Source organism: Gadus chalcogrammus, chromosome 15 (genome assembly GCF_026213295.1).
Source record: "Gadus chalcogrammus isolate NIFS_2021 chromosome 15, NIFS_Gcha_1.0, whole genome shotgun sequence".
NCBI classification, from domain to species: Eukaryota; Metazoa; Chordata; class Actinopteri; order Gadiformes; family Gadidae; genus Gadus; species Gadus chalcogrammus.
Window position 1 is genome coordinate 938,025 of NC_079426.1, and position 24,160 is coordinate 962,184.

The 24,160-nt window shown below is 50.0% G+C and overlaps 2 protein-coding genes across 5 annotated transcripts in view; one reads left to right on the top strand and one right to left on the bottom strand.

Moving 5' to 3' along the window:
* wdfy4 (WDFY family member 4) overlaps positions 1 to 24,160 on the top strand; it is a 57,710-nt gene that overhangs the window by 25,861 nt on the left and 7,689 nt on the right. For 3 of the 4 annotated variants that reach the window (XM_056609223.1, XM_056609224.1, XM_056609225.1), the window contains exons 37-58: positions 551 to 681; positions 1,053 to 1,291; positions 1,458 to 1,588; positions 1,852 to 2,043; positions 2,292 to 2,401; positions 5,742 to 5,819; positions 6,188 to 6,379; positions 6,939 to 7,008; positions 7,114 to 7,319; positions 10,078 to 10,226; positions 10,887 to 11,001; positions 11,136 to 11,221; positions 11,409 to 11,471; positions 15,327 to 15,369; positions 15,531 to 15,650; positions 16,074 to 16,191; positions 16,332 to 16,441; positions 17,660 to 17,810; positions 18,514 to 18,605; positions 20,409 to 20,627; positions 21,370 to 21,490; positions 23,963 to 24,120. In XM_056609223.1, the coding sequence (XP_056465198.1) occupies positions 551 to 681; positions 1,053 to 1,291; positions 1,458 to 1,588; positions 1,852 to 2,043; positions 2,292 to 2,401; positions 5,742 to 5,819; positions 6,188 to 6,379; positions 6,939 to 7,008; positions 7,114 to 7,319; positions 10,078 to 10,226; positions 10,887 to 11,001; positions 11,136 to 11,221; positions 11,409 to 11,471; positions 15,327 to 15,369; positions 15,531 to 15,650; positions 16,074 to 16,191; positions 16,332 to 16,441; positions 17,660 to 17,810; positions 18,514 to 18,605; positions 20,409 to 20,627; positions 21,370 to 21,490; positions 23,963 to 24,120 (2,894 nt within the window). Of the gene's footprint in view, positions 1 to 550; positions 682 to 1,052; positions 1,292 to 1,457; positions 1,589 to 1,851; positions 2,044 to 2,291; positions 2,402 to 5,741; positions 5,820 to 6,187; positions 6,380 to 6,938; positions 7,009 to 7,113; positions 7,320 to 10,077; positions 10,227 to 10,886; positions 11,002 to 11,135; positions 11,222 to 11,408; positions 11,472 to 15,326; positions 15,370 to 15,530; positions 15,651 to 16,073; positions 16,192 to 16,331; positions 16,442 to 17,659; positions 17,811 to 18,513; positions 18,606 to 20,408; positions 20,628 to 21,369; positions 21,491 to 23,527; positions 24,121 to 24,160 lie in introns of those variants that run through there. The other variant, XM_056609226.1, reaches the window with a different exon arrangement.
* On the bottom strand, positions 11,531 to 14,332 carry lrrc18a (leucine rich repeat containing 18a). The gene is made up of 2 exons (XM_056609227.1): positions 13,991 to 14,332; positions 11,531 to 12,503 (listed from the first exon to the last, which is right to left on the bottom strand). Exon 2 carries the CDS (start codon positions 12,500 to 12,502, stop codon positions 11,720 to 11,722), a length of 783 nt encoding a protein of 260 aa, XP_056465202.1. The 5' UTR covers position 12,503; positions 13,991 to 14,332; the 3' UTR covers positions 11,531 to 11,719.

A 24,160-nucleotide genomic window follows, 5' to 3' on the forward strand; every position in this document is an offset into this window, starting at 1 on the left:
AATGGCTGTGCCCGTGAAGAGATTTTTTTTTTTTGTATTTGTACCACGTGTGTCATTTTAATGTCGATTTTAAATGCTCTTACACAATTGATTACATTGCTACTTTATTCCGGTCACCAATTTAAACATTGCATGGTCTTGCTGTGTGTGCAATACAATGTAAAGTTGTGTTGTTTGTGGTCGGCCTGGTTTGCTAAAGAGGCTAATGTAGCTAACAATAAACAACGACTAGCCAATTTCATGACACAATAACTAAGACGAACAGGAACGCTATTAAAGCTCCGAGACCGGAAGTGACGTCAAACGTGCAACTCGGAAGGCTGGCGTCCAAGAATTCAGGAACACGCCATCAGATTATTGTTCTACGTCGTCACAGTCACAATTGCTCTGCTCAAGATGGAAAAGTAACATCACAGATAATGCTAAAATAGAGAGTAGAAATACAGTGAGTAATAAATGTGAAAATCGAGTTCAAATACATATATGCACAAAAATGCACGTAGATAAAAGTAATATTTCTGAATGTCTTCATGCAACATGCCTAACCAAGACACGTCGATGGCCGTCCTGATGGAGAACGTGGTGGTCTTCGGGAGGACCCTGGTGCAGCAGCTCTATGGGGGAATGTTCCTGGGGGAGCCAGAGAACCTGCTCGACTTCCTCGCTGACCAGATTGTCGTGGTGGGACTCACGCACGCACGCACGCACGCACACACACACACTCACACACTATTGCTGCCCATCAATCCATTTATTAACTTGCTTTTGAATGAAAGTGGCTGTTATGAGAATCTGAAAATGTAATGGTGGCCCATAGTTTCCCAGAGATGTGTTGTTGATGTTCTAGATTATGCATTTGTACGTTTTTTAATCATATTCAGAATAAGTTATTTTCTACCATACTCTGAATCATTTTGATAATTTAATAAAATGTTCTCAAATTCTTTCACTAAATGTAATCTTCTGACAAACAGCTAATTGCTATTTCGATGACATAATAAGATGGATTGTTCTCCTATTCTAACCAAGGCTTTTATTTTGGTGTTCTCCAGGCCCTGGAGAAGGGCCAGTCCCACCGCGAGAAGACCGTGTCGGCCCTCTACTCCTGCACAAACAAGGTCCTGCTCTACTTCCTGTCTCACCCGCAGCGCTCGCAGTCGGAACAGGAAGTTGTCATCAAAACTCTGCAAGCCCTGACCTCGCGCTGGGACGTGCTCATGGCGACGTACAACGGCAACGTGTCCTTCATCACCTGCGTCCTCTACTGTCTGCAGCTGATACATTCCGGCAGGTATAAGAACTAATTAAAAAATAAAAGCGCGGCGCACGGAAGAATGTGCCCAGTCATTTATTTATCTCATCCCCATCTTATTAAGTCATGCCGTTGTGACTTGTGTATGTGTGTGCGTGTGTGTGCTTGTGTGTGTGTGTGCGGTTGTGTGTCCCATGTGCTCCAGCTACCCCGAAGGTTTCGGCTGCGAGGTCCAGACCAGACACAAGAGGAGACGCAGGCTGTTTTCACAGGTGTTTCATTTTAACAGCAAACGCGGCGCAGCGCTCCGCGGCCAGCGAGCGGACTCTGACCCAGGTATAATGGCCTGTATGGGACGGATTGGTTTAATGCTTCGACTTGACTCATTTGCCCGTGTAATAATTCCATTTAATATCATCAGCTCATTTGGGAGCCAAGGCCATGATGATGGTGATGACGGTCTGTGTGTGTGTGTGTGTGTGTGTTCGCGCGTGTGCGTGCGTGCGTGCGCGCATGTTTGTGTGCGTGTGTGTGTGTGTGTGTGTGTGTGTGTGTGTGTGTGCGTGCGTGCATGTTTGTGTGTGTGTGTATTTTTCCAGCTGGAAGCGCTCTTCTGTGGTTGGTGCAGACCTGCTGGTGTAAGGTCATGACGGAGAGGCAACACTTCCTGGAGGAGGCCTACAAGATCGAGATCTCGGCCAATCAGACGACGGGGCCGGAGCCCCCCGGCGTCGGCGACGTCAGCCCCTTGTGGGAGGAGACTATGAACAAAGCCTGGCAGATCTACACGGGTCAGAGCCACGATGAGGACCCATGTGGTGCTCATACACACCTACTGTCCTTATTTTAAATCAAGTTTAATGTTTGTATATACTGTAGGTACATACAGCGGACTGTGTTCTTATATGAGCCTTTGTTTGGCCAGTGACGACAGGTTTTAAACGTGCCTTATGATCCAGCTGACCGACTCCACCCCCTCACTATGAGGGGTCAGCCGGCCCGCTGTGTCCCGGTCTCACGGTGGCGCTCTGTCCCTCAGACGCTGAGCGGAGGAAGCTGAGCAGCGCGCAGCAGAGGAAGCCGGGGCTGATCAGTACGGCGGTCCGCTCTGTGCTGAGCCTCCTGGGGAGGCGGGCCGCCTCCGTACAGGTAGCGCACGCACGCACGCACGCACGCACGCACGCACGCACGCACGCACGCACGCACGCACGCACGGGAGCACAGGCACACACACACAGGGGGACACAGGCACACACACACAGGGGGACACACACACAATCACACGCACGCACAGACACACACAGACACAAACGCACACAGGGGGACATACGCAAACACACATAGACACACACACAAACACAGGGGGACACACGGAAACACACATAGAAGTGCGTTTGTGGGTGTGTGTGAATGCTTGTGTGTGTGTGTGTGTGCGTTTGTTTTACGGGGACAACAACTTGTGCAGATGTTGCGCACCAGTTTTCTCTTGATGCAGTGCGAGGTCATTAGCTCCTCCCACCCCCCTCCCAGTGGCTCCCATTGATTCCTCCCAAAGTCACCGTGTTCGTTGTCATTGTCGTGTGTGTGTGTGTGAGTGTGTGTGTGTGTGCGTGTGTGTGTGTGTGTGTGTGTATACGTTGTGCCCTGCAGGCTACCCAGCCCTGGTAGGGCTGTTTGATTATTTCTTTAAATGGATTTGGATGATCCCGGGCGACCGCCCCTGAGTGGGCAGAGTAATTGATATCTGTTGGGCCCATCCAGTAGGAGAGGAACCGGGGAGAGAGTCCCGCCCCTCCACAGCACACTGTTGGCTGCTGAAGGTTAAAGATGCGTTTATTGTTGTTTTCCCCCCCCCCCCCACCCGAAACACGTGGCCCACATCATTAGTTCCCCCACAACGCTTAAGACGTGGCGCCATCTGGAGCCGGGTGCGGGGACGTATTACTCAGGCACACAGGCATGAAATTACCACGGCTGTGTGTCTGTCTCACCCTGTGTGTGTGTGTGTGTGTGTGTGTGTGTGTGTGTGTGTGTGTGTGTGTGTGTGTGTGTGTGTGTGTGTGTGTGTGTGTGTGTGTGTGTGTGTGTGTGTGTGTGTGTGTGTGTGTGTGTACGTGAGTTCCGCCCCCCGCCCGCCGCACTCTAGAAATCAAGTTGGCAATTACGCTGGTACCAATCTGATGAAAACATGATTCATTTGATGTTGTTCTTTATCATATCAGTATTTGACAGGCTCTCGGTGAGGGTGATGAATGGTTTTCTTCTTCTTCTTCTTCTTCTTCTTCTTCTTCATCGCCTTCTTCTTCTTCTTCTTCTTCTTCTTCTTCTTCTTCTTCTTCTTCTTCTTCTTCTTCTTCTCCTCCTCCTCCTCCTCCTCCTCCTCCTCCTCCTCCTCCTCCTCCTCCTCCTCCTCCTCCTCTCTTCTCCTCCTCCTCCTCCTCCTCCTCCTCCTCCTCCTCCTCCTCCTCCTGTCTGAAACGCAAACCGAGAGAGAGAGGAAAGTTTAAGCTTTTCCCAAACCTCGAAACACGCTCTGTTGTCTCCCAGGAGTTGAACTAGCTCAATATACAAAGTCCCTGTGCGCGTCCTGTTGGTTAGCCACGGTAGTTCCATTTCTGGCCTGATTTTTCATTTAGTATAGACTCGAATGAAAATTACACAACACATACTTTATTAATATTTTCAAATCAAATCAACCCCTCATCTCGCAAGTCGAACGAGGACAGGACGGCTCTGGGGTATCGGTATCCCGGTGATGCGTCACACGGGCGCTGCTTAAAGCGGGTCGGTCTGGGAGCGGTCGGGCCGACAGGCAGCAGCCAAAGCCCCAACGTCGGTAGGTAATGAACGGGAAGTAGATGGAGACGAATCGACCGACTCCGCTGCCTCTGCACAGCTTCCGCCGCGATGCTTCCCCCAGATTTATTTCATCAGCCCAATACCGTTTGCATAATCATATCTGTGTCCTCATATTAGAAAGATAATTAACAGCACTAATGATCACGTTAAGTTCATTACACATTCACAGCCAGCCCAGAATGAAGTTGACATTATGTTGCCTTATCATCAAAGGTGGCGCGTGGCTGGGAAGTCATTAAAATGGAAATGAGTGTGATCTTCTGATGGTAATTGCAGACAGCGAAGAGATGAGTTGTGTATTTAATACGCCGTTGAAAAGGGAAGACAATGGGGCTCCTATCTGCTAAACAGGGTAATTAATGCTACATATTACTTATGTTTTTTCCTAAATGAAGGAATGGAATTAGGAGGAGGAGGAGGAGGACGCTGCCGTAGACGACTTTGTCTATCTGTCGCACAAACGTCATTATTTATTTTTCTCTTCTGTCTGAACTATTTTCCCGTGTTTTTCCCCCACCCCCCCCCCCCCCACCCCCCCCCCACCCCTCAAATTACTCTGCGCTATTTGTTTTCTCCTTCTCGACGTAACTTGTCATTTCGACGGGCAGCCAGGCGTCGAGAGGAAACTGATTTCACTCTCCAGAGGGTTCTCCAGAAGTTTACACGGTCAACTTTGTTTCCTCTCGCACGGATTCGCTCAAATCCACATGACGTTGGCTTCAAGCCATTTCTGCTTCGGAATCGTTTTACCGCCCTAAATTCAGTTACTTTATATTTATTACCTTGTAACCCCCAAAACACATCATTAGCATCTGTAAATAAAAAAGGAAGGATGTCTTTAGACGGAGCGGTAGCCTGATTCCAGTCAATTAGGCGGGTTTCCTGGGTCAGCTGGAAGACGGCCGCGTGGTGTTTGACTAGTCTCTGAGTGAGGACTGCTGTGATGATCGGCTTAATGAAGCTGTAAACCCGTCGATACGAGCCCGGTGTGTGCGCTCAACGCTCGCATCCTGCAGTGTCAACCACCGCCTTGTTTGTTTATTTATTTATTTCATTTTTAATCAATAGGACACACACACACACACACACACACACACCCACACACACGCGCACATTCTCTTATCACATACACACACACACACACACACACACACACACACACACACACACACACACACACACACACACACACACACCTTGCTCCTCACGCACCTTCCCCTCGACTGCGGCTTACCTCAGTGATATTAATGTTTATGTTAATCGGATCAGAACAGACAAATGATTGCATTTCCAGACAGGGTTATTGTGTGAGTGTAGCCAATAGCTTATTTTGCCCAGTGAATGCAATTTAGAGCAGATGTAATTGTGTACAAACGTATTGTAATCGCATGAGGAGGAAAACAATACCGTCAGGGAATATGATGGCCGCTGTTGTGTGTGTGTGTGTGTGTGTGTGTGTGTGTGTGTGTGTGTGTGTGTGTGTGTGTGTGTGTGTGTGTGTGTGTGTGTGTGTGTGTGTGTGTGTGTGTGTGTGTGTGTGTGTGTGCACGTCTTGCCAGCAGAGGGGCGAGAGGGTCAGAGTTGGCCCCATCTTTTCATCTTGGACCAAGGGTTTTTGTCTGTTCCATAGGAGTTCCTGTCCTGCATGGAGTGTCACCAACTGAGGGGGCACAGCGTGTTTGAGAGCATGGAGGCCAACTTCAAACAGGTTGGACATGAGACCCATACACAGCCAAACCCAGACAAACACACAGCAAAACGAGAGCATAAAGTGATGGAAATGTTCTTATTAATTAAAATCGTATTATTATTATTATTACATTATATAGATTCATTCTCCTAGTGAAAGTCCTTCATTATAAACACAGGGTCATTTATTAAGAATATTTTCTCTAAAATCTACTTAACATGGACTGAAAGAGATGAAATAAAACCACCCGACATGACCCCCATAACAACCCCTCTCTCCGTCTCTCCCTGCCCCCCACTGCCCCCACTGCCCCCCCACTGCCCCCACTGCTGCCCCCACTGCCCCTACTGCCCCCTACTGCCCCGTGCTGCCCCCTGCTGGTCCAGCTGGGCGCCAGCGCGTGGGTGCGGACCGGCTCCAGGTGGCTCCAGGTGGAGGAGGAGCTGCTGCGGGAGCGCGCCCTCTTCGGCCCGGGGCCCGGCGTGCTGCTGGACCGGCGCTGGGTGCAGGACGAGGCCGAGGGCCCCAACCGCACCCGGCCGCGCCTCCGCAGGAGGGCCCAGCGCCGCTCCAAGAAGGTGGGGCTGGGGGGGCCCGCCTGGGGGGGAGGTTGGGGCGTTCAGGGGCGACCCCGGGAGGTTCTTCACGTCTACATTCAGGGCCTTTGGCGTTCGTATCCATAGCGACGTACAATAAGTACTTTGTCAGAAGAAGGTGAAACATATATAATGTATATCGCTGTCGGTACAGTAAGGATGTTCATAGAACCAAGTGCCAAGCACTAACCATCACTAGGTTAACCCATTCCCCGTACACAACAGAGATAGCTAGGATAAGATGCTATACAACTAAGTACTAACTAACGCGTCTAACGCGCTGCTTTAGCGCGTGTAACCCATCTACGCGCCTAAACCAATGGTTCCTTATGCAAAAAGGCCGGTTTTCTACGCCTCGTACGCGCGTAACGCGTTCAGTGTGGCCGTACCTTAAGTACGACATCCAATTAGTGCGGATCTTTACAAATACTGAGTATTGTGGTACCCCATCATTTGAGTGAATCGTGTTTATAGTGTGCGTTTAAAGTGTGCGGCTCCCCTCACTGTAACCTCACTACTATGTGACGCATTCTGATGACAGCTGCCAGGGACGGGTCGTCTCCATTCAAACTCCCGATTGGCTGAGGAGAACCAGAACGGACTGGAATCTGGTAAATATTCCATCAACTAGTTCCCCCTTTGCCTCCAGCCCGCCCTCGATGAAGGAGGAGTGGCTGTCGGGAACACGTGTCTCTGCTCTGCTCCCGGTATTCCAGAGACCAGGATCCTGTTGGAGGGAACGCCAGGAGAGGAGGAGGAGGCGTGCCTGGACCCCGACCACCTGACCTTCTTCCCCTCGCTCACGGACACGCCCGCCACGCCCGTGGACTCGTTGGGGACCTGCGTGGCGACGCCCTGCTCCCACACGCACGCCTGCGCCGACATGCACACCGTCCTGCAGGAGCTGGACCCTGGGGAGGAGGTAGGGCTGACCCCCGGCTCCTCCTAGCTGAGTGTCCAGGTGTCCCTGAGCGAGGCCGATAACCCCGACTGCTCCCGACGCGCGGGCTGTCGCCCTGCGTGGTGGACTCCGCCGTCGGTGGTGAATGTGTGCATGGATGGGTGAATGTCTGGCAATATTGTGAAGCACTTTGGATGAAAGCGCTATATAAATGCAGTCCATTTACCATTTATAACGCTTTTGGACACCAACGTCAATCGTGTCGATTATGAGGCCTCCGAACATGTTGCCTTGACTGGAAGACGGGGCACAACAAGTTTGAAGCCTGACTAACTCTGTCTTAACCACCTAGTGAAATTTTCGCTGTAGGAATTGTAATTTAAACACACTAGACATTACGTTTGGACCGTGTCACACTATACCGAGTGAACACAGCTCCATGTCGTTGTTTTTCCGACATTCACAATCAGTCCGAAGTTAGAATTTGTGTACTCCGACCCAGGCCTCAGATAACAACACACAACAAAACCATAACACCAAAGCGCCAAGGCCGACCTAGCCCGTAGTTCGGCCTTGATCCCTCTAGGGGGGGGGCGTTGGATCTCCCAGTGCTGCCATCCGGAGCTCATCTTTCCTCATTAGCGGAGCGCGCTAGCCGCGGGAGAGCATAGCAGCAGCTTCCTCTCGTGGCTAGCAGCGCGTTGTGCTCCGAGAACACGTGTTGACGGAGCCTCTCTCTCTCCGTCTCCGCATCGCACGAGGCAACCAGCCGCGGCTTTTAATGTTTCTGACAGAAGTATTAATAAAAACAGTAGGAGGCGACGCAGCACCGTAGCGCGGCGCTCGCTAAGCGAGGCGGCGTGGTGTGTGAGCGCTCTTCATCGTGTAGCCTTCGTAGCAGCTCCGCGGCGGCAGCCTGCTGAGCTCTCTGTCAAATAAACACCGTCATTAGCACTGAGAAATGTACACACACACACACACACACACACACACACACACACACACACACACACACACACACACACACACACACACACACACACACACACACACACACACACACACACACACACACACACACAGTAGTAGTAAAACACCCACGCATAATTATCTCCCGGGCGCCGATAGTGTGATTATGACGGTAATGTGTGTGGGGAGAAATCAATGGGCTGACATTAGGCTCCGAGTCAATAAGAGTCTTCTCCTCATCTCCTTCTTCCCATCATCAGCTAAATCACCCTCAGACTGATCTGCGCCTCTCTGGCCTGCGCCCCCCCAGGGAGATAAAGCGATAAGGAGGTGGCCACCGCTGCTGTATGCGTTTAATCCGTCTATTAATAAAAATAACATAATAACCACATCATTCGTCATTTTGGATTTTTTTTGGGCGGGAGGGAAAAAAATAATTTCGTTTAGGATTTTAAACGTTTCTTCAGCCCGGGGGGCGTTTTGTGTGTTTTGTTCACGGGTCGGTCTGGGTTCCCAGAACTCTTCGTCTTTCTCCACAACACGTTACATCATCACATGGTATCAGTCACACTCCCCCCCCCCCCTTCCCCCCCCCCCGCCGCCTCTCCCCTTCAGACGAGAGGTTCAGATCACTTAGCGGGTTTCCTATTGTGTGCGAGGCAGTGATTAATTCCCTTAATAACGGCCGGACCCCTCTCAACCCCTCCCATCTCCTCTCCTCTCCTCTCCTCTCCTCTCCTCTCCTCTCCTCTCCTCTCCTCTCCTCTCCTCTCCTCTCCTCTCCTCTCCTCTCCTCTCCTCTCCTCTCCTCTCCTCTCCTCTCCTCTCCTCTCCTCCTCTCTCCTCTATCCTCTCTCCTCTCCACCCCTCCTCTCTCCTCTCCACCCCTCCCATCTCCTCTCCTCTCCTCTCTCCTCTCCTCTCCTCTCTTCTCTTCTCTTCTCTTCTCTTCTCTTTTCTTCTCTCCTCTCCTCTCCTCTCCTCTCCTCTCTCCTCTCTCCTCTCTCCTCTCTCCCCATCCCTCCTCTCCTCTCCTCTCTTCCTCTCCTCTCCTCTCCTCTCTTCCTCTCTTCTCTTCTCTTCTCTTCTCTTCTCTTCTCTTCTCTCCTCTCCTCTCCTCTCCTCTCCTCTCCTCTCCTCTCCGTGGACGGGGAGGGGGGGTGTGGCTCTGATTAGATTAGTATAAATTGTGTGTTGCCCTGCGGGTTGGGGTGGGAGGGTGGTGGGTGTGTGTTGAGACCCCATATGGTTTTGTTTAGTATATTTGGGGACCCTGCCCCCCTCAGAGGGAACCCAGGGGGGGTGGGCGGGTGCCAGCAGAGGGGGGCAGCCAGGTGCACATGCTCATTGTGATGGGGTGGGGGGTGGGGGGGGGGGGGGGGGGGTGGAGCCAGCCGTACCAGACCTCCGTGTGTCAGCTGCTCAGCTGAGCCTCACGTGGCCGCGTTGGCAGCCAGCGTCTGGACGGCTCCCAGCTTTACTTTATTTTATTCTTTAGATTTTTTCAGGCCGTCAGGAACAGGAGGCGGAGAAAGAGGGGGGGCAGGGGGGGTTCGGAGGGGGGGGGGGGTCGTAGGTTTTCGATCATTCTCCATCAATCAGCCCCCGATAATGAATTGTTCAACGGTGTCTATTTAATAATGATTAGAATATGTGATTAAAATGATCAATCAACCCAGAGTGCCATCGCAGCCACGCTGGTCCCACGAGAGAATCCTGCTGATGTGTACACACAGGGTCTCCCCCTCCCTCACCCTCTCTCCCCCGTGTGTGTGTGTGTGTGTGTGTGTGTGTGTGTGTGTGTGTGTAGGTGAAGGCCAAGCACTGTGTGTTGGTGGTGAGTGGCCACCGACTCTCTGAGGGCGTGCTGCTCTTTGGGAGGGAGAGCATGTACCTGTGTGAGTCCTTCACCCTGAGCCCAGCAGGGGACGTCTGCTGCAGGAAGCACCACCCCAGCAGGTACGCCCCGTAGCCCCGCCCCCCTCCCCCCGAGGTGGCGCACGGAGGAGGAATAGCACCGTGTAACGTGTGGAATGGCACCATAATGGACCATTGAGCTGTTTACTCATCTGGCTAAAAGGCGTGAAGAATTGTGGGTGAATTTTCCCCAAAGCGTCTTCAGACTTGGCAAATTCAGATCCAGTTCATCAAGGAGCATGTATTGTGTCAGACACTTTACATTACGGATGTCTGTGGGATATTTGGATTGACCTCAGACCCTCTTGGTTCGAGGATGACACTATCCTGACCCTAATTCCAATAATAATAATATTTGTAACTCTCTCTGTCTCTCTCTCTCTCTCTCTCTCTCTCTCTCTCTCTCTCTCTCTCTGTCCCTCTCCCTCTCCCTCTCCCTCTCCCTCTCTCTCTCTCTCTCTCTCTCTCTCTCTCTCTCTCTCTCTCTCTCTCTCTCTGTGTCTCTCTCTCTCTATGTGTGTCTCTCTCTCTCTGTGTCTCTCTGTGTCTCTCTGTGTCTCTCTCTCTCTCTCTCTCTCTCTCTCTCTCTCTCTCTCTCTCTCTCTCTCTCTCTCTCTCTCTCTCTCTGTGTGTGTCTCTCTGTCTCTGTCTCTCTGTCTCTATGTCTCTCTCTCTCTCTCTCTCTCTCTCTCTCTCTCTCAGTGTGCAGGACTCCTTCCTCTCCACCCTCCTCGACGGTGACCCTCCGTCGGGGAGCTGCCGCCGCTGGCCCTACGCGGACGTGAAGGACGCCCGCTTCATGCACTACCTCCTGGAGGTCTGACCCGTGACACAGCTCCCCCTGCCAGACGCAGCAGTGCTCCACGCAGAGTGGCACATTATTCTATTCCTATTAGTCTATTGCATTAGCAGAGCGTCAGAATGGGTTTCAGCCTCGTGTCTCGTCCTCAGGGCAACGCTCTGGAGATCCTGATCACGGACGGACACTCGGTCTTCCTCGTCTTCCTGAACCGAGATCACGTCTCCGTGTATAAAAGGTACTAAAACGTGTTTTTCCCCGTGCACCAAACGTTACCTAAATTGTTTTATACGAATCTCCCCTGCCCCTAATTCTCTCTGTCTGTCTGTCGGTCTGTCTACCTCTCCCTCCTTTATCTCTCTCTTTACCCGCTGTCTCTCTCTCTCTCTCTCTCTCCCTCTCTTTAATTCTCCATCTCTCTGCAGGTTGTGTTTAGTCGTGCCGTCGTTAAAAGGCCTGGGGATAGCTGAGGTCATCGCGAACGCCAGGTACATTATAATCTCATTATAGAACAACATAATTAAAAAAGCAGCAATATGCTTAGAATTGTTTTTTTTCTTTCTTTATTTTTTCATTTTTTTATTCAAAACACATAAAAGTAATGCGTGGCAAGTGACCAGTTAACATGTAAATGTGGCCGGGAGAGCCCTACCACATCATTGGACGACCATCACTGTCACGTCAGTGACTTTAAAAAGGACAAAGTTACAGACTCTGTGGTCGGGCGGAGCCTCCGTCACCCCCTCATCCTCCACGCGTCCTGATTGGCCGCGGCCACCGAGTTGGGCGAGACCAGCCCCGAGTAGGTCCTCTTCCTCTTGTCCTCCTCCGGTCCCCTCCCGTCCCCTCGGGTGTTCCTGCGGTGCGGGGGCCTCTCCTGCCTGCACCGGTACAGACAGGCCCTGCACAGGCTGCTCTCCGGGGCCAGGTACAGCCCCGTGGCCCTGGGCTCCGCCGCCCCGTCCCCCGCCCCGTCCTCACGGCCGTACGAACACGGGTTCCTCTTGGCGTTCAGCGTCCCGACGGCCGTGAGGAACTGGGGCAGCTCGGTGAAGAGGTTGTCGAACAGCCCCACGTCCTGCAGGGCGGGCAGGGCGGCCAGGCCCGGGGGCAGGCGGTCCAGCCGGTTCAGCCCCAGGTTGAGGCTCTGCAGGCGGGTCAGGGCGCCCAGGGCGGCGGGCAGGCCCCCGGAGCTCAGCCGGTTGTTGGAGACGTTGAGGTGGGTCAGCCCCACCAGCTGGCCCAGGGCCTCGGGCAGCGCCTCCAGCTTGTTGCTGTGCAGGTCCAGTCGGCTGAGTGACGTCAGGCTGCCCACGTCCTCCGGGAGCGTCTGCAGCAGGTTACGGCTGAGGTCCAGCTCGTCCACGTCGGCCATCTTGAGGAGGCACTTGGGGAAAGTGGCGATGCCCAGGTTACTGAGGTCCACACTCCGGCGGCCCTCTGCCGTGACCTTCAGCACCTTCTTGACCATCTTCAAGGTCACCTTCTTCCCCTTGGCCGCGGTGCGCTTGACCCCCATGCTGCAGGAAGACACACGGTACACAGGGCAGCTGTGATTCACCACTTCCCGCTTGGCATCGCACCTTTTCTGACAATAGCTCTCCAGAGGCTGATTCAGGGTAATTTATGTAATCTTCAGCGCAATGGACTAATATTGAACATCAGAGAGTGGGTGGGTGTGTGTGCGTGTGTGTGTGTGTGTGTGTGTGTGTGTGTGTGTGTGTGTGTGTGTGTGTGTGTGTGTGTGTGTGTGTGTGTGTGTGTGTGTGTGTGTGTGTGTGTGGGGGAGTGGGAGATGTTATTTACACAGATACAAGGGATCATGTATGGCCTAAGGCATGAGGGGAAAGTGTTCTCTCTGGGGAATGGGGGCTTCAATAGTGTATTGGTTTTTCTGTGTGTGTGAGTGTGTTCATCTGAATCTGTGTGTGTGCGTTTGTGTGTTGTGTCTCCACCCCTGCCTACTCACCCAGTGTTGCCCATGGGGGTATTTAAGAGCATGGCTCTCTAATTAAGGCTAATGCCGGGGAACAATAGGAGAGAGTGGCGATGCAGGGAAGAACAGCAGAAAAACACAACGCAAATGAGTTCTGATGCTGCCGCTGCCTCACCAGTCAGCTGAGGGAGCGCTTGGTCTCCTTCCCTCTCTTCATATCTCTCTATCTGTCTCTCAAGCAACTGCAAGTGTGTGTGTCTCTCTCTCGTTCACTCTCTCACGCTCTCGCCCTCTCTCTCGCTCTCTCTCTCAAGCCACCCCGAGTGTATGTGTGTCCATCTCCCTCTTTCTCTCCTCTCTCCCTGCGACAGCACCTCTGCCTGCCAGCCGGTTCACCTCCATGCGCTTGGCTGCAGCGTGTGAGCGTGCACGAGTCAAATAAGGACTTTGATAAATGATCCGCACGAGTGTGTGACGAGAGCCGGTCCCCTCTCCTCCTTCCAGTCTCAAAGAGCAAGGTGTGTGTGTGTGTGTGTGTGTGTGTGTGTGTGTGTGTGTGTGTGTGTGTGTGTGTGTGTGTGTGTGTGTGTGTGTGTGTGTGTGTGTGTGTGTGTGTGTGTGTGTGTGTTCTACACCCCAAGGCCGTCTCTCGCCTCATTCATCATCCTAGGGATGAGAGAGGTTATCCGCAGCCGCTTGTTCCCATTATAACCTCCTATAGAAAACTATTGCATGGAATTATTACCCGCAATTAGATAACATACACTGAGCCAAATACAATGATTGATTTAGTGTAGTTTTACAAAATAATTTGGTTGGGAGTTATTGGGGTTAGAAATTGGATACACTTCACAAGAGCCATATAGTTTCCAGGTGTAGTCTATGAAGGTGTCAGGGCCATTTTCAGGGCAACATCTAGCGGTTTATTGTTGAATTATATTTGGTCATGTTGTGACTCCTAGTATTATCTTCACCTCGATCTAAAACAAATCAAAGTACTTCTTTCATCAGTCAGGGACTGGATCATTTGGTAGATATTGTATCATTAATTAATTTACATTTTTTACTTACTTGTCACTCTTCTGTTGATATTGTGATCCAAAAGCTTGTTTACTTCCTTGTTTTTAACCTGGCACTGGCTTCAGTTTCCGTGAACAGGGCATTCAGGACAGAATCGCTCTGCCTCTACTGCACATTCTGCCAAGCACTGTTGTTTCAAAGTCCACTCCTAGCTGCTTTTCCTTACGCCAAGGGAAAAATAGCATTCGGTCAGCATTTTAAACCGGTTCTTGTTGGCTATCTCTGCGTTCACCTTTTAACTAACAGTGGCTTTTATTGTTTTAAGTACACCACAGAATGCAGGAGTTGTAACTAGCTGCTTTAATCTAGCTCTTTCCCACAAGTAGAACTCCTTCCAAACAGGGGCAGCCAAGCTTGCTCTTGTTTAAGACTGTTACTTAGCAACTGGTGTGCTTGGTGCCAGAACTTAATTGCCAAGTTACCGGCCCGTAGAGAGGGGAACAAGGAGATTTCAGCAGCAATCTCTTCTTAATTTATATTAAATAAGTTCAGATAGTTCTTTCATTAGTAAAACGCGTAATGAAATGAAAATGCATTGCTATTCTAGGAAGGCTTTTTTGTTTACATTTGAATAGGGAAATAAGGCATTTTGACTGTCCTTTATTTGAATAATTTAAGGATACCTAAAAAAATATTCTGATTGGTTGGGAAACGTAAAGGCTAAATACAAATATCTATAAATAATATTTTTTTTATCACTATAAATTACCCGCAATTTACGGAAGGTAAATGAGTGAACAAAAAATGTTCATCAGTTCAGGAGTAACTATAGTAACTCATTTTCCGAACATATTTTCATGACAACACAACTGTTTCCCCGTGCAGCCTATAGATGGCGCCATGGGCTTTAATCTGTGGTGTCGCCGCCTGCGGGTCGCGCCGGAGCCTCCTCACGCAGGAGCCTCCTCGCTCCCGCTGTAACGGTTCTCCCAGCTGTGTACACACCACATGGATTCCCTGAACTTTTTCACTTCACCTCTGCTCCCGCTCTGGTCTGAGCGGCTGGATGCAAACCCATGAAACCCAGCATTCCAGGACTGGTTGCTATGCAACCCAACAGTCAAAACATGGACATGGCATTTGGTTTTGCTAATCCCCTTCTGTTTGTTTTACAGATTTTTATTTTTTCCTTTTTGTCCGCATGGGTGGACATGGCATTTTATTCTGCTATTTCCTTCTGTTTATTTTTGTTATTATGTGTATTTCTTTGTCTTGGTGTCAAACATTTACTATAGTGAAGCAATTTGAGGTATTTTAATTTAGCCCTTAAATGCAGAAAAGTGAAGACATTTAATCCTGCTAATTAAAATGTTTGGGTTTGCCCCAGGAAAAGCCCTGTGGTCGGAAAGAAGGAAATGTTAAAATGGCAGGTAAAATACCCCTCAAAAAACTATTTAATATTGCTTGTTTTCTCACCAGAAGTTCAAGCATCATCATTCCACTGCCGCGCTGTCAGTCGCTGGCCACCTCACTAACTGCAGCTTTACATTTGTTTGAACCTTTTCCAATGTTTGTCGGCGGCCCTCACCAGAGAGGGGACATCAGTAACTTTGAGTACCTGATGCATCTGAACACGCTGGCCGGGCGGACCTACAACGACATGATGCAGTACCCAGTCTTCCCCTGGGTCCTAGCTGACTACCTGTCAGAGGTGAGCCCCCCCCCCCCCCTCCAATCAGCCCCAGAGCAGAGGAGATCCATACAGGAAACCCTGTGAAACCACCACACTTAGGTCCAATCCCATTTCTACCCCTTACCCCTTACCCTTACCCCTTCAAAACAAGGGGGAGGGGTAAGGGGTAGAAATGGGATTGGGCCTTAATGCCAATACAGCCCCTCCACATGATATAACTCATGCAAGCTTAATTGGTAATTGAAGGGTTTAGGGTCACGGACTGGGCCTCTTGTCATGTGGGCCTGTGAAGCCCTTTGAGGTTTGAAATGTGATTAAGACCTAAACAAATACAATGGAGTTGACTGTTGACAGGCGATAGAGGTGTACTAATCTGCAGAATTCGCTACCATTAACGCAGAAATCGGTGGATCTCTTTCTTTGTCTTCCTGGCCTCCAAAGACTCTTGATCTCTCCAATCCGGCGACGTTCCGGGATCTGTCCAAGCCAATGGGAGCCCAGACGGAGAAGAGGCGGGAGATGTTTGTGGAGAGATATGAAGAGATGGAGAACAGCGATGGTACACCTTCTACTCTCAGACACTTGCTCAATATTAACCCTTGCTTTCAAAACATTACAACACGACAATATTTCCAGGGAGTTTCCGGACCCTCCTGTATGTAATACACAGTCCTCCCATCTTCTGTATCGATGACACAGGTGATCTGTTGGCTCGCTGCCACTACTGCACCCACTACTCCTCCGCTATCATCGTGGCGTCCTTCCTGGTCAGGATGGAGCCCTTCTCCAACACCTTCCAAACCCTCCAGGTGAGACGGTGACCACGACGCGCTCCGCGGCCAAACTGACAAACAGCCGCACGGATAAGTGTTTCTCTATTGTTTTTAATTATTGTTTTTGCGTCCTGAACCAGACAGGCTTTTTTGTCAATGCTGCATTGGAGTTGTGGTGTGTAGCTCGCTTTTTTTAGTCGGCAGCGCTGGCAGTGAGAGGCCGTTCTGTGGCCGGGCAGCGACCGCAGTGGGTGTGACCGAAAGGAAGACTAAAGATAAAACATGCCCCTAAGCACTTTCTGCCTTACTGACCGATTTTTTTTCTACGACAATAACTTTTGTTTTCGCGCTTGTTTAATTGTTCTTTTTTCTAATAGTATTACAGCATATTGACTCTACTGAAATCAACCAGTATTAACTTGCATTTTAATTTTGTTACAGATCTTTATACATATTTGAATTGTCTTTAAAAAGCAAGAGGGAATATGTATGGACAACCATTGTTGCAATCTCAATTTAAAGCAAAATATGCACATGCAGGCACGCAAATACACACACAACCACACAACACATGTGTCCAAGTAGCTACACAAACTGATCAATAGGTATTTTTGTTGTTGAATTGAAAGTAATCATTGTAATAATAAAACCTAATATAGTTTTGGGAAGAAAACTGAATTAAAGAGGGATTTCAATATCTATGCAAATAATTAAGAGATGCATATAAATCATTTAAAAGAATCATCTTGCAGAAGTTACCAATTTGCAATCCACTATCCAATTGATTATAATAAAAAAGCATGCATATTTGATAGTCAGAATAAAGCAATAACTGTGTTAGTTTTGTGATTCCCGTGTCTTTTCCTTCTCAGAAGCATAGAAAGGGGAACCCAGTAATATCCATAACCAGATTTGCATCTCTTAACAGAATCTGCTCTGTGTATATATAGTATTTCCATTCATTGAGGTAATTGTTTTACTCCCAAATTACATTCTCCCTCATGAGATTTCCGTCGTGGATTATACATATTTTTTTGGGTGCGAAAGATTAAATGCTTCTTTGCAACACGGGACGAATGTGCCTTGCTTACATAATGCGCATAAACTAAAGGGCATGAAGAACGAAAGATGGCAGCCCACTGTTGCTAGACGCCACTGGATGAGATGTTAGGACTTTGTTTTGGGCTCTACCTGGTGAAGATGATGATGATGATGATGATGATGATGATGATGATGATGATGTGTGGTCCGCAGGGAGGGTTGGACATCCCCGAGCGGATGTTCCACAGCGTGCGCTGGGAGTGGGAGTCGGCCTCCAGGGACAACATGGGCGACGTCCGGGAGCTCATCCCGGAGTTCTACTACCTGCCAGACTTCCTGAGCAACTCCAACCACATCCAGCTGGGTCAGACGACACACAAACACGCACAAGAATCAACGTTCGCTGAATAAAGAATGTGGAATTTTGTTTACTGTTTAACAAAGCTGTCGATGGAATGTGTTGATAGTTGGTAATTAATTGGGTCTGTCTTTGTCTGCATCTGTGTCTGTGATTGTATGCATGCTCTGTGTGTTTGTGTCTGTCTACTGTGTGTCTGTGTACTGTGTGTGTGTTTGTGTGTTCCCTGTGTGTCTGTCGACTGTGTGTGTGTCTGTCGACTGTGTGTGTGTCTGTCGACTGTGTGTGTGTGTGTGTGTGTGTGTGTGTGTGTTCCCTGTGTGTGTCTGTCGACTGTGTGTGTGTGTGTGCGTGTGTGTGTGTGTGTGTGTCCGTCCCCTATGTGTCTGTCGACTGTGTGTGTGTGTGTGTGTGTGTGTGTGTGTGTGTGTGTCCCCTGTGTGTCTGTCGACTGTGTGTGTGTTTGTGTGTGTGTGTGTGTGTGTCCCCTGTGTGTGTCTGTCGACTGTGTGTGTGTGTGTGTGTGTGTGTCCCCTGTGTGTCTGTCGACTGTGTGTGTGTTTGTGTGTGTGTGTGTGTGTCCCCTGTGTGTGTCTGTCGACTGTGTGTGTGTGTGTGTGTGTCCCCTGTGTGTCTGTCGACTGTGTGTGTGTGTGTGTGTGTCCCCTGTGTGTGTCTGTCGACTGTGTGTGTGTGTGTGTGCTTACAGGCTGCATGGAGGACGGCACTGCTCTGGGGGACGTGGTGTTGCCCCCGTGGGCTAAAGACGACCCCCACGAGTTCATCAGGGCCCACCGAGAGGTCTGTACCGCACCCAGCACCCAAGACCCCCCAGCACCCAAGACCCCCCAGCACCCAAGACCCCCCAGCACCCAAGACCCCCCAACACCCAACACCCCCCAACACCCAACAACCCCCAACACCCAACACCCCCCAACACCCAAGACCCCCCAACACCCCCCAACACCCAAGACCCCCCAACACCCCCCAACACTGTGGCTCGGACTCAACTCCTAGTAGACCACCAGACAGACAGGCTTGTGTTGGGCCTTGTGTTGCCCCCCCCCCCCCCCCCCCCCAGCCTGTATGCGCTCCAGTCATGGGCACCAAATCAATCCTATTCATGACCTCTGAAAGGACCTCGCTCGGACCGGCGACGGGAGGATGAGCTCCTGATAGCCGCTGACTGTCTCCATAGACAGCGGGGGGCTCGTCTGGGGGGGGGCAGGGGGGTGTGGCCGTGCTTTAGCTGCCAGTTGTCCCTGAGAGAACAACAAGACCATTCAGGACAAGGGGAAGGCAACTCGGTTTATCTTCTTAGGTTTCTTGTCTAACAAGCTTAATGTTGTCCTCTCGTTATAAATACCCCCCCTATACACAGACACGCAGACACACAGACACACGGAGGAACACAAACGCACACACTGATGGTGTGGTGTAATTGTGTCTTTTTTGATTGCTTGTTTGGTGCTCATATCAGAACCAGGCTTATGTTATTTGTGTATTCTGTGCCGCCCTGGGGCCCTTATATTGGTTATCAGTCTGTAATCTACTGAACTACTCATACCGCATCCCGTTATCACAAAATTAGCCCTTTTCAACTTTTTCCTCTCCCTCCCTCTCATACGCGGATTAACACAGGACAATATGCACCAGTTATGAGCCCAATATGTTGTTGTTGCTTGGGTTTTATTCCTCCTTATCTTTGTGTTATTTGAGTATGAAGTTATTATGCTCGGGCTTAAGGATAGCAGCGATTGTAATGGCCACTGTTCCCTCACTTACCTCCCAAATGATTCTTTGATTCAAACATGCAGGGATAAACTCATAACACTGCCTAACCTCCAGCCCCCCAGGACGTTTTTAAATGGACTTTTGGCCACGAGATCATACACTGCCGACAATAACGGGATTGCTGGCTAAGTGTGCTCACACCAAAAGTTCTCTATATTTTTCCTGTTTCTGTCATCTTTTTCATGAGTTATGGTTTAGGTATCTCGGTTTTCATAACAGATGGAGCGCTCGGTTCAAACTATATGCAGCTGATGGTAGGGTTTGAGTTGAACTTCAAACAGTTATTGGAGTGGCAGCGGCCTCAGTCATACCTCATCCTTTCTCTCTCTTGCCACGACTCACTCACTTACTCACTCACTCACTCACTCACTCACTCACTCACTCACTCACTCACTCACTCACTCACTCACTCACTCACTCACTCACTCACTCACTCACTCACTCACTCACTCACTCACTCACTCACTCACTCACTCACTCACTCACTCACTCACTCACTCACTCACTCACTCACTCATCCCTCCTCATCTCGATCTTCTCTCCCTCTTGTGTCTGTCTCTCTCTCTCTGTCTTTCTGTCTGTCTCTGTCTCTCTCTCTCTCTCTCTCTCTCTCTCTCTCTCTCTGGCTCTCTCTGGCTCTCTCTCTCTCTCTCTCTGGCTCTCTCTGGCTCTCTCTCTCTCTCTGGCTCTCTCTGGCTCTCTGGCTCTCTCTCTCTCTCTCTCTCTCTCTCTCTCTCTCTCTCTCTCTCTCTCTCTCTCTCTCTCTCTCTCTCTCTCTCTCTCTCTCTCTTCCCCCCCCCCCCGACCCAGGCGTTGGAGAGCGACTACGTCAGCGCCCACCTCCACCTGTGGATCGACCTGATCTTCGGCCACCGTCAGCAGGGCTCTGCGGCGGTGGAGAGCCTCAACACCTTCCACCCCTACTTCTACGCCCAGCGGAGGACCCGGACGCCCGACGTCCCGCTGGACCCCGTCGTCAAGAGCACCATGCTGGGATACGTCAGCAACTTCGGCCAGGTGCCCAAGCAGGTACCGGAGGCCTCCGGGGCAGCCTGTGGGCGGGGTCGCGGGCTGGACGCGTGGTTGATAGTGGGGGTCCCCCGATACTGAGATGGAGGACCTATCAGCTGTAGGGCTTGTAGACCAGAATGCATCATGGGTATTCTTTTGAAGGCGACACATTTTGTGATTCTGAGAGAGTTGTAGTATTCTGAAGTCCTGTAGCAACGTAAATATAACATAACCTAGGCTTATCTAAACTTGTTCTTGCTTGCCACATCTGACAGTTTTAAACCCAACAATTTCTCCCCATAATGACAAAATAATTTTACGTTGAATTACAAAACTATGACCAAAACAGCATTACTACCAGTAATATTCCTCTGCTCCAATTCTATACTGTACTGTACTATACTATACAAAACTATCCTATACTATATTATACTTCTGAAGTGCAGAAGTGACGTCACAAAGTACAAGACGTATAAACAACGTATAATGATACGTTTTTCTGATGCTTTTTCATTCCATTTTCTTCCTACTACGACTTCATACGCTTAACTCGGTTTGTGAGGAAGCAGATGGAAGTTGGGGTCGCGACCATTTTACTGAACTGTAACCCAGAAGCCACGGGGTCGCGTCCTCTGGGGGGGTCAGCCTACCTTCATGCAGGCTGACCGCGCCGGCTCCTGAAGGACATGAGTCTGTAACCCCTGAGGTGCTGAGGGGCCAAGTCCCCAGTGTTAACTACGTCCTCCCTTAACCCCCCCAGCTCTTCAGCAAGCCGCACCCGGCCCGCGGCGCGTCCAGGAAGGAGCCGGCCCCCCCGGCCCACCCGCCTCCCTTCTTCTTCAGCCCCGAGAAGCTGAAGTCCGGCGGCCAGCCCTACAAAGGTAACGCAAGACGCCGGGGGAGGGTATACAGCAGCGCACGCACGCGCACGCACGCGCACGCAGACGCAGACGCAGACGCACACACACACACGGGGGGCTGGAAATTAAAACAACCCTTTTAAAAAATTCTAAAGTCTAATTAAAGTGAATTACAACAACAGTGTGTTGCCTAATTACGGGGTTTTCCCTCGCTGAGAGTTTTCGTGCAAAAGCAGTCGAATCCATTAGGGTCCGTCTCATCTTGTGTTTTTTATAGTACTTTTAGTGTTTTATTTCAAACAAATGACATTACTCTCACACGCACACACACACACACACACACACACACACACACACACACACACACACACACACACACACACACACACACACACACACACACACACACACACACACACACACACACACACACACATAAAAATATACAAATGTCTCACTTCAAGTCTTCCGGGAGCCATTTAAAAACGGGGCACTGAATTTGTCCACAACACATAAATTTAGTGTAAGGGTTTAGGTGGAGATGTGTGTGTGTGCGTGTGTGTGTGCGTGCTGGGTGTTATGGAGCACAATATGGAGATGACGGGCGCGCTGAGCTCTACTTAATAATCTCAATATCCCTGAAGACCCACTGAGCGAGAGGTGATGAATCTGTGCATGCTCGGGGAGAGATTCCTGCATATTACATTTCCTATTAAATCTTTTGACTGTCTGATCTGATCAATAAGCAGATGGAGATGAATAGGGAGGGGCGTGGTGGCGGGGTCTAGATGCCGCGGCAGCGATGGGGACATAATGATTTCTGTCCCTTTTTCTGCGTGAATAGGTCAATTACAGGTGCAATTACAGTCTCGCACACACATGCACATACTGTACACACAAACACACACACACACACACACACAATTCTGCTGTCCAGAATGTTAGTGTCCCCTAAGGCCACCTGTGTGTGTGTGTGTGTGTGTGTGTGTGTGTGTGTGTGTGTGTTGTGTGTGTGTGTGTGTGTGTGTGTGTGTGTGTGTGTGTGTGTGTGTGTGTGTGTGTGTGTGTGTGTGTGTGTGATCTCTGTTTAATTGCCATTTTTCGGGGGTCAATTTAATGAAATCCTCCTCCCAAGTTTCTCTGGGCCGATCTCCCAAACACTTTAACGTGATGCTTTTGAAGAGCAATTACTTGTGTTTGAGCAGGTACGTTTATTCAGGCGGTGTGAGGAGGAATGAGGACCCCCCCCCCCCCCCCCCCCCCCCCCTCTACATCTCCTCGCTCTACAACGCTTTTCACACCGCAACTTTTTTAATGGCCTAATTCCCCCTTTTTACAAATCAACAAAACCCACAAAAGTCAAAAGAACTTCCGCGGGACTCTATTATCTGTACATTAGTGTGTACATTAGTGTGTACATTAGTGTGTATATTATCTGTACATTAGTGTGTATATTAGTGTGTATATTATCTGTACATTAGTGTGTATATTAGTGTGTATATTATCTGTACATTAGTGTGTATATTATCTGTACATTAGTGTGTATATTAGTGTGTATATTATCTGTACATTAGTGTGTACAGTAGTGTGTATATTAGTGTGTACGTTAGTCTGTACATTAGTGTGTACATTAGTGTGTACGTTAGTGTGTACGTTAGTGTGTAGATTAGTGTGTATATTATCTGTACATTGGTGTGTACATTAGTGTGTACATTAGTGTGTATATTAGTGTGTACGTTAGTGTGTACAGTAGTGTGTACATTAGTGTGTACATTAGTGTGTATATTTTCTGTACATTAGTGTGTACATTAGTGTGTACGTTAGTCTGTACAGTAGTGTGTAAGTTAGTGTGTACATTAGTCTGTACAGTAGTGTGTACGTTAGTGTGTATATTTTCTGTACATTAGTGTGTACATTAGTGTGTACATTAGTGTGTACAGTAGTCTGTACATTACTGTGTACATTAGTGTGTATATTTTCTGTACATTAGTGTGTACATTAGTGTGTACAGTAGTGTGTACGTTAGTGTGTGTGTCTGATCTCGGTCCCCGTGCACAGAGCTGCCCAGGGGCCCGGTGGGGCAGATCGTGTGTTAGGTTAGTGTGTACGTTAGTGTGTGTGTCTGATCTCGGCCCCCGTCCACAGAGCTGCCCAGGGGCCCGGTGGGGCAGATCGTGTGTTAGGTTAGTGTGTACGTTAGTGTGTGTGTCTGATCTCGGTCCCCGTGCACAGAGCTGCCCAGGGGCCCGGTGGGGCAGATCGTGTGTTAGGTTAGTGTGTACGTTAGTGTGTGTGTCTGATCTCGGTCCCCGTGCACAGAGCTGCCCAGGGGCCCGGTGGGGCAGATCGTGTGTTAGGTTAGTGTGTACGTTAGTGTGTGTGTCTGATCTCGGCCCCCGTCCACAGAGCTGCCCAGGGGCCCGGTGGGGCAGATCGTGTGTTAGGTTAGTGTGTACGTTAGTGTGTGTGTCTGATCTCGGCCCCCGTCCACAGAGCTGCCCAGGGGCCCGGTGGGGCAGATCGTGTGCCTGGAGAAGGAGGTGCTGGTTCTGGGCGGGCAGCGCCTGCTGCTGTGCCCGCTCTGGAGCTGCTGCTTCAGCTGGGGCTTCCCCGACAACAGCTGCGCCTTCGGGAACTACGCCACGGACAAGGTGCGCCACGGGGCTCCGTGAGGGCGATGAGGGGGGTACC

Coding starts and splice junctions, on each gene's coding strand:
- lrrc18a (XM_056609227.1), bottom strand. CDS start 12,502: ATGGGGGTCAAGCGCACCGCGGCCAAGGGGAAGAAGGTGACCTTGAAG.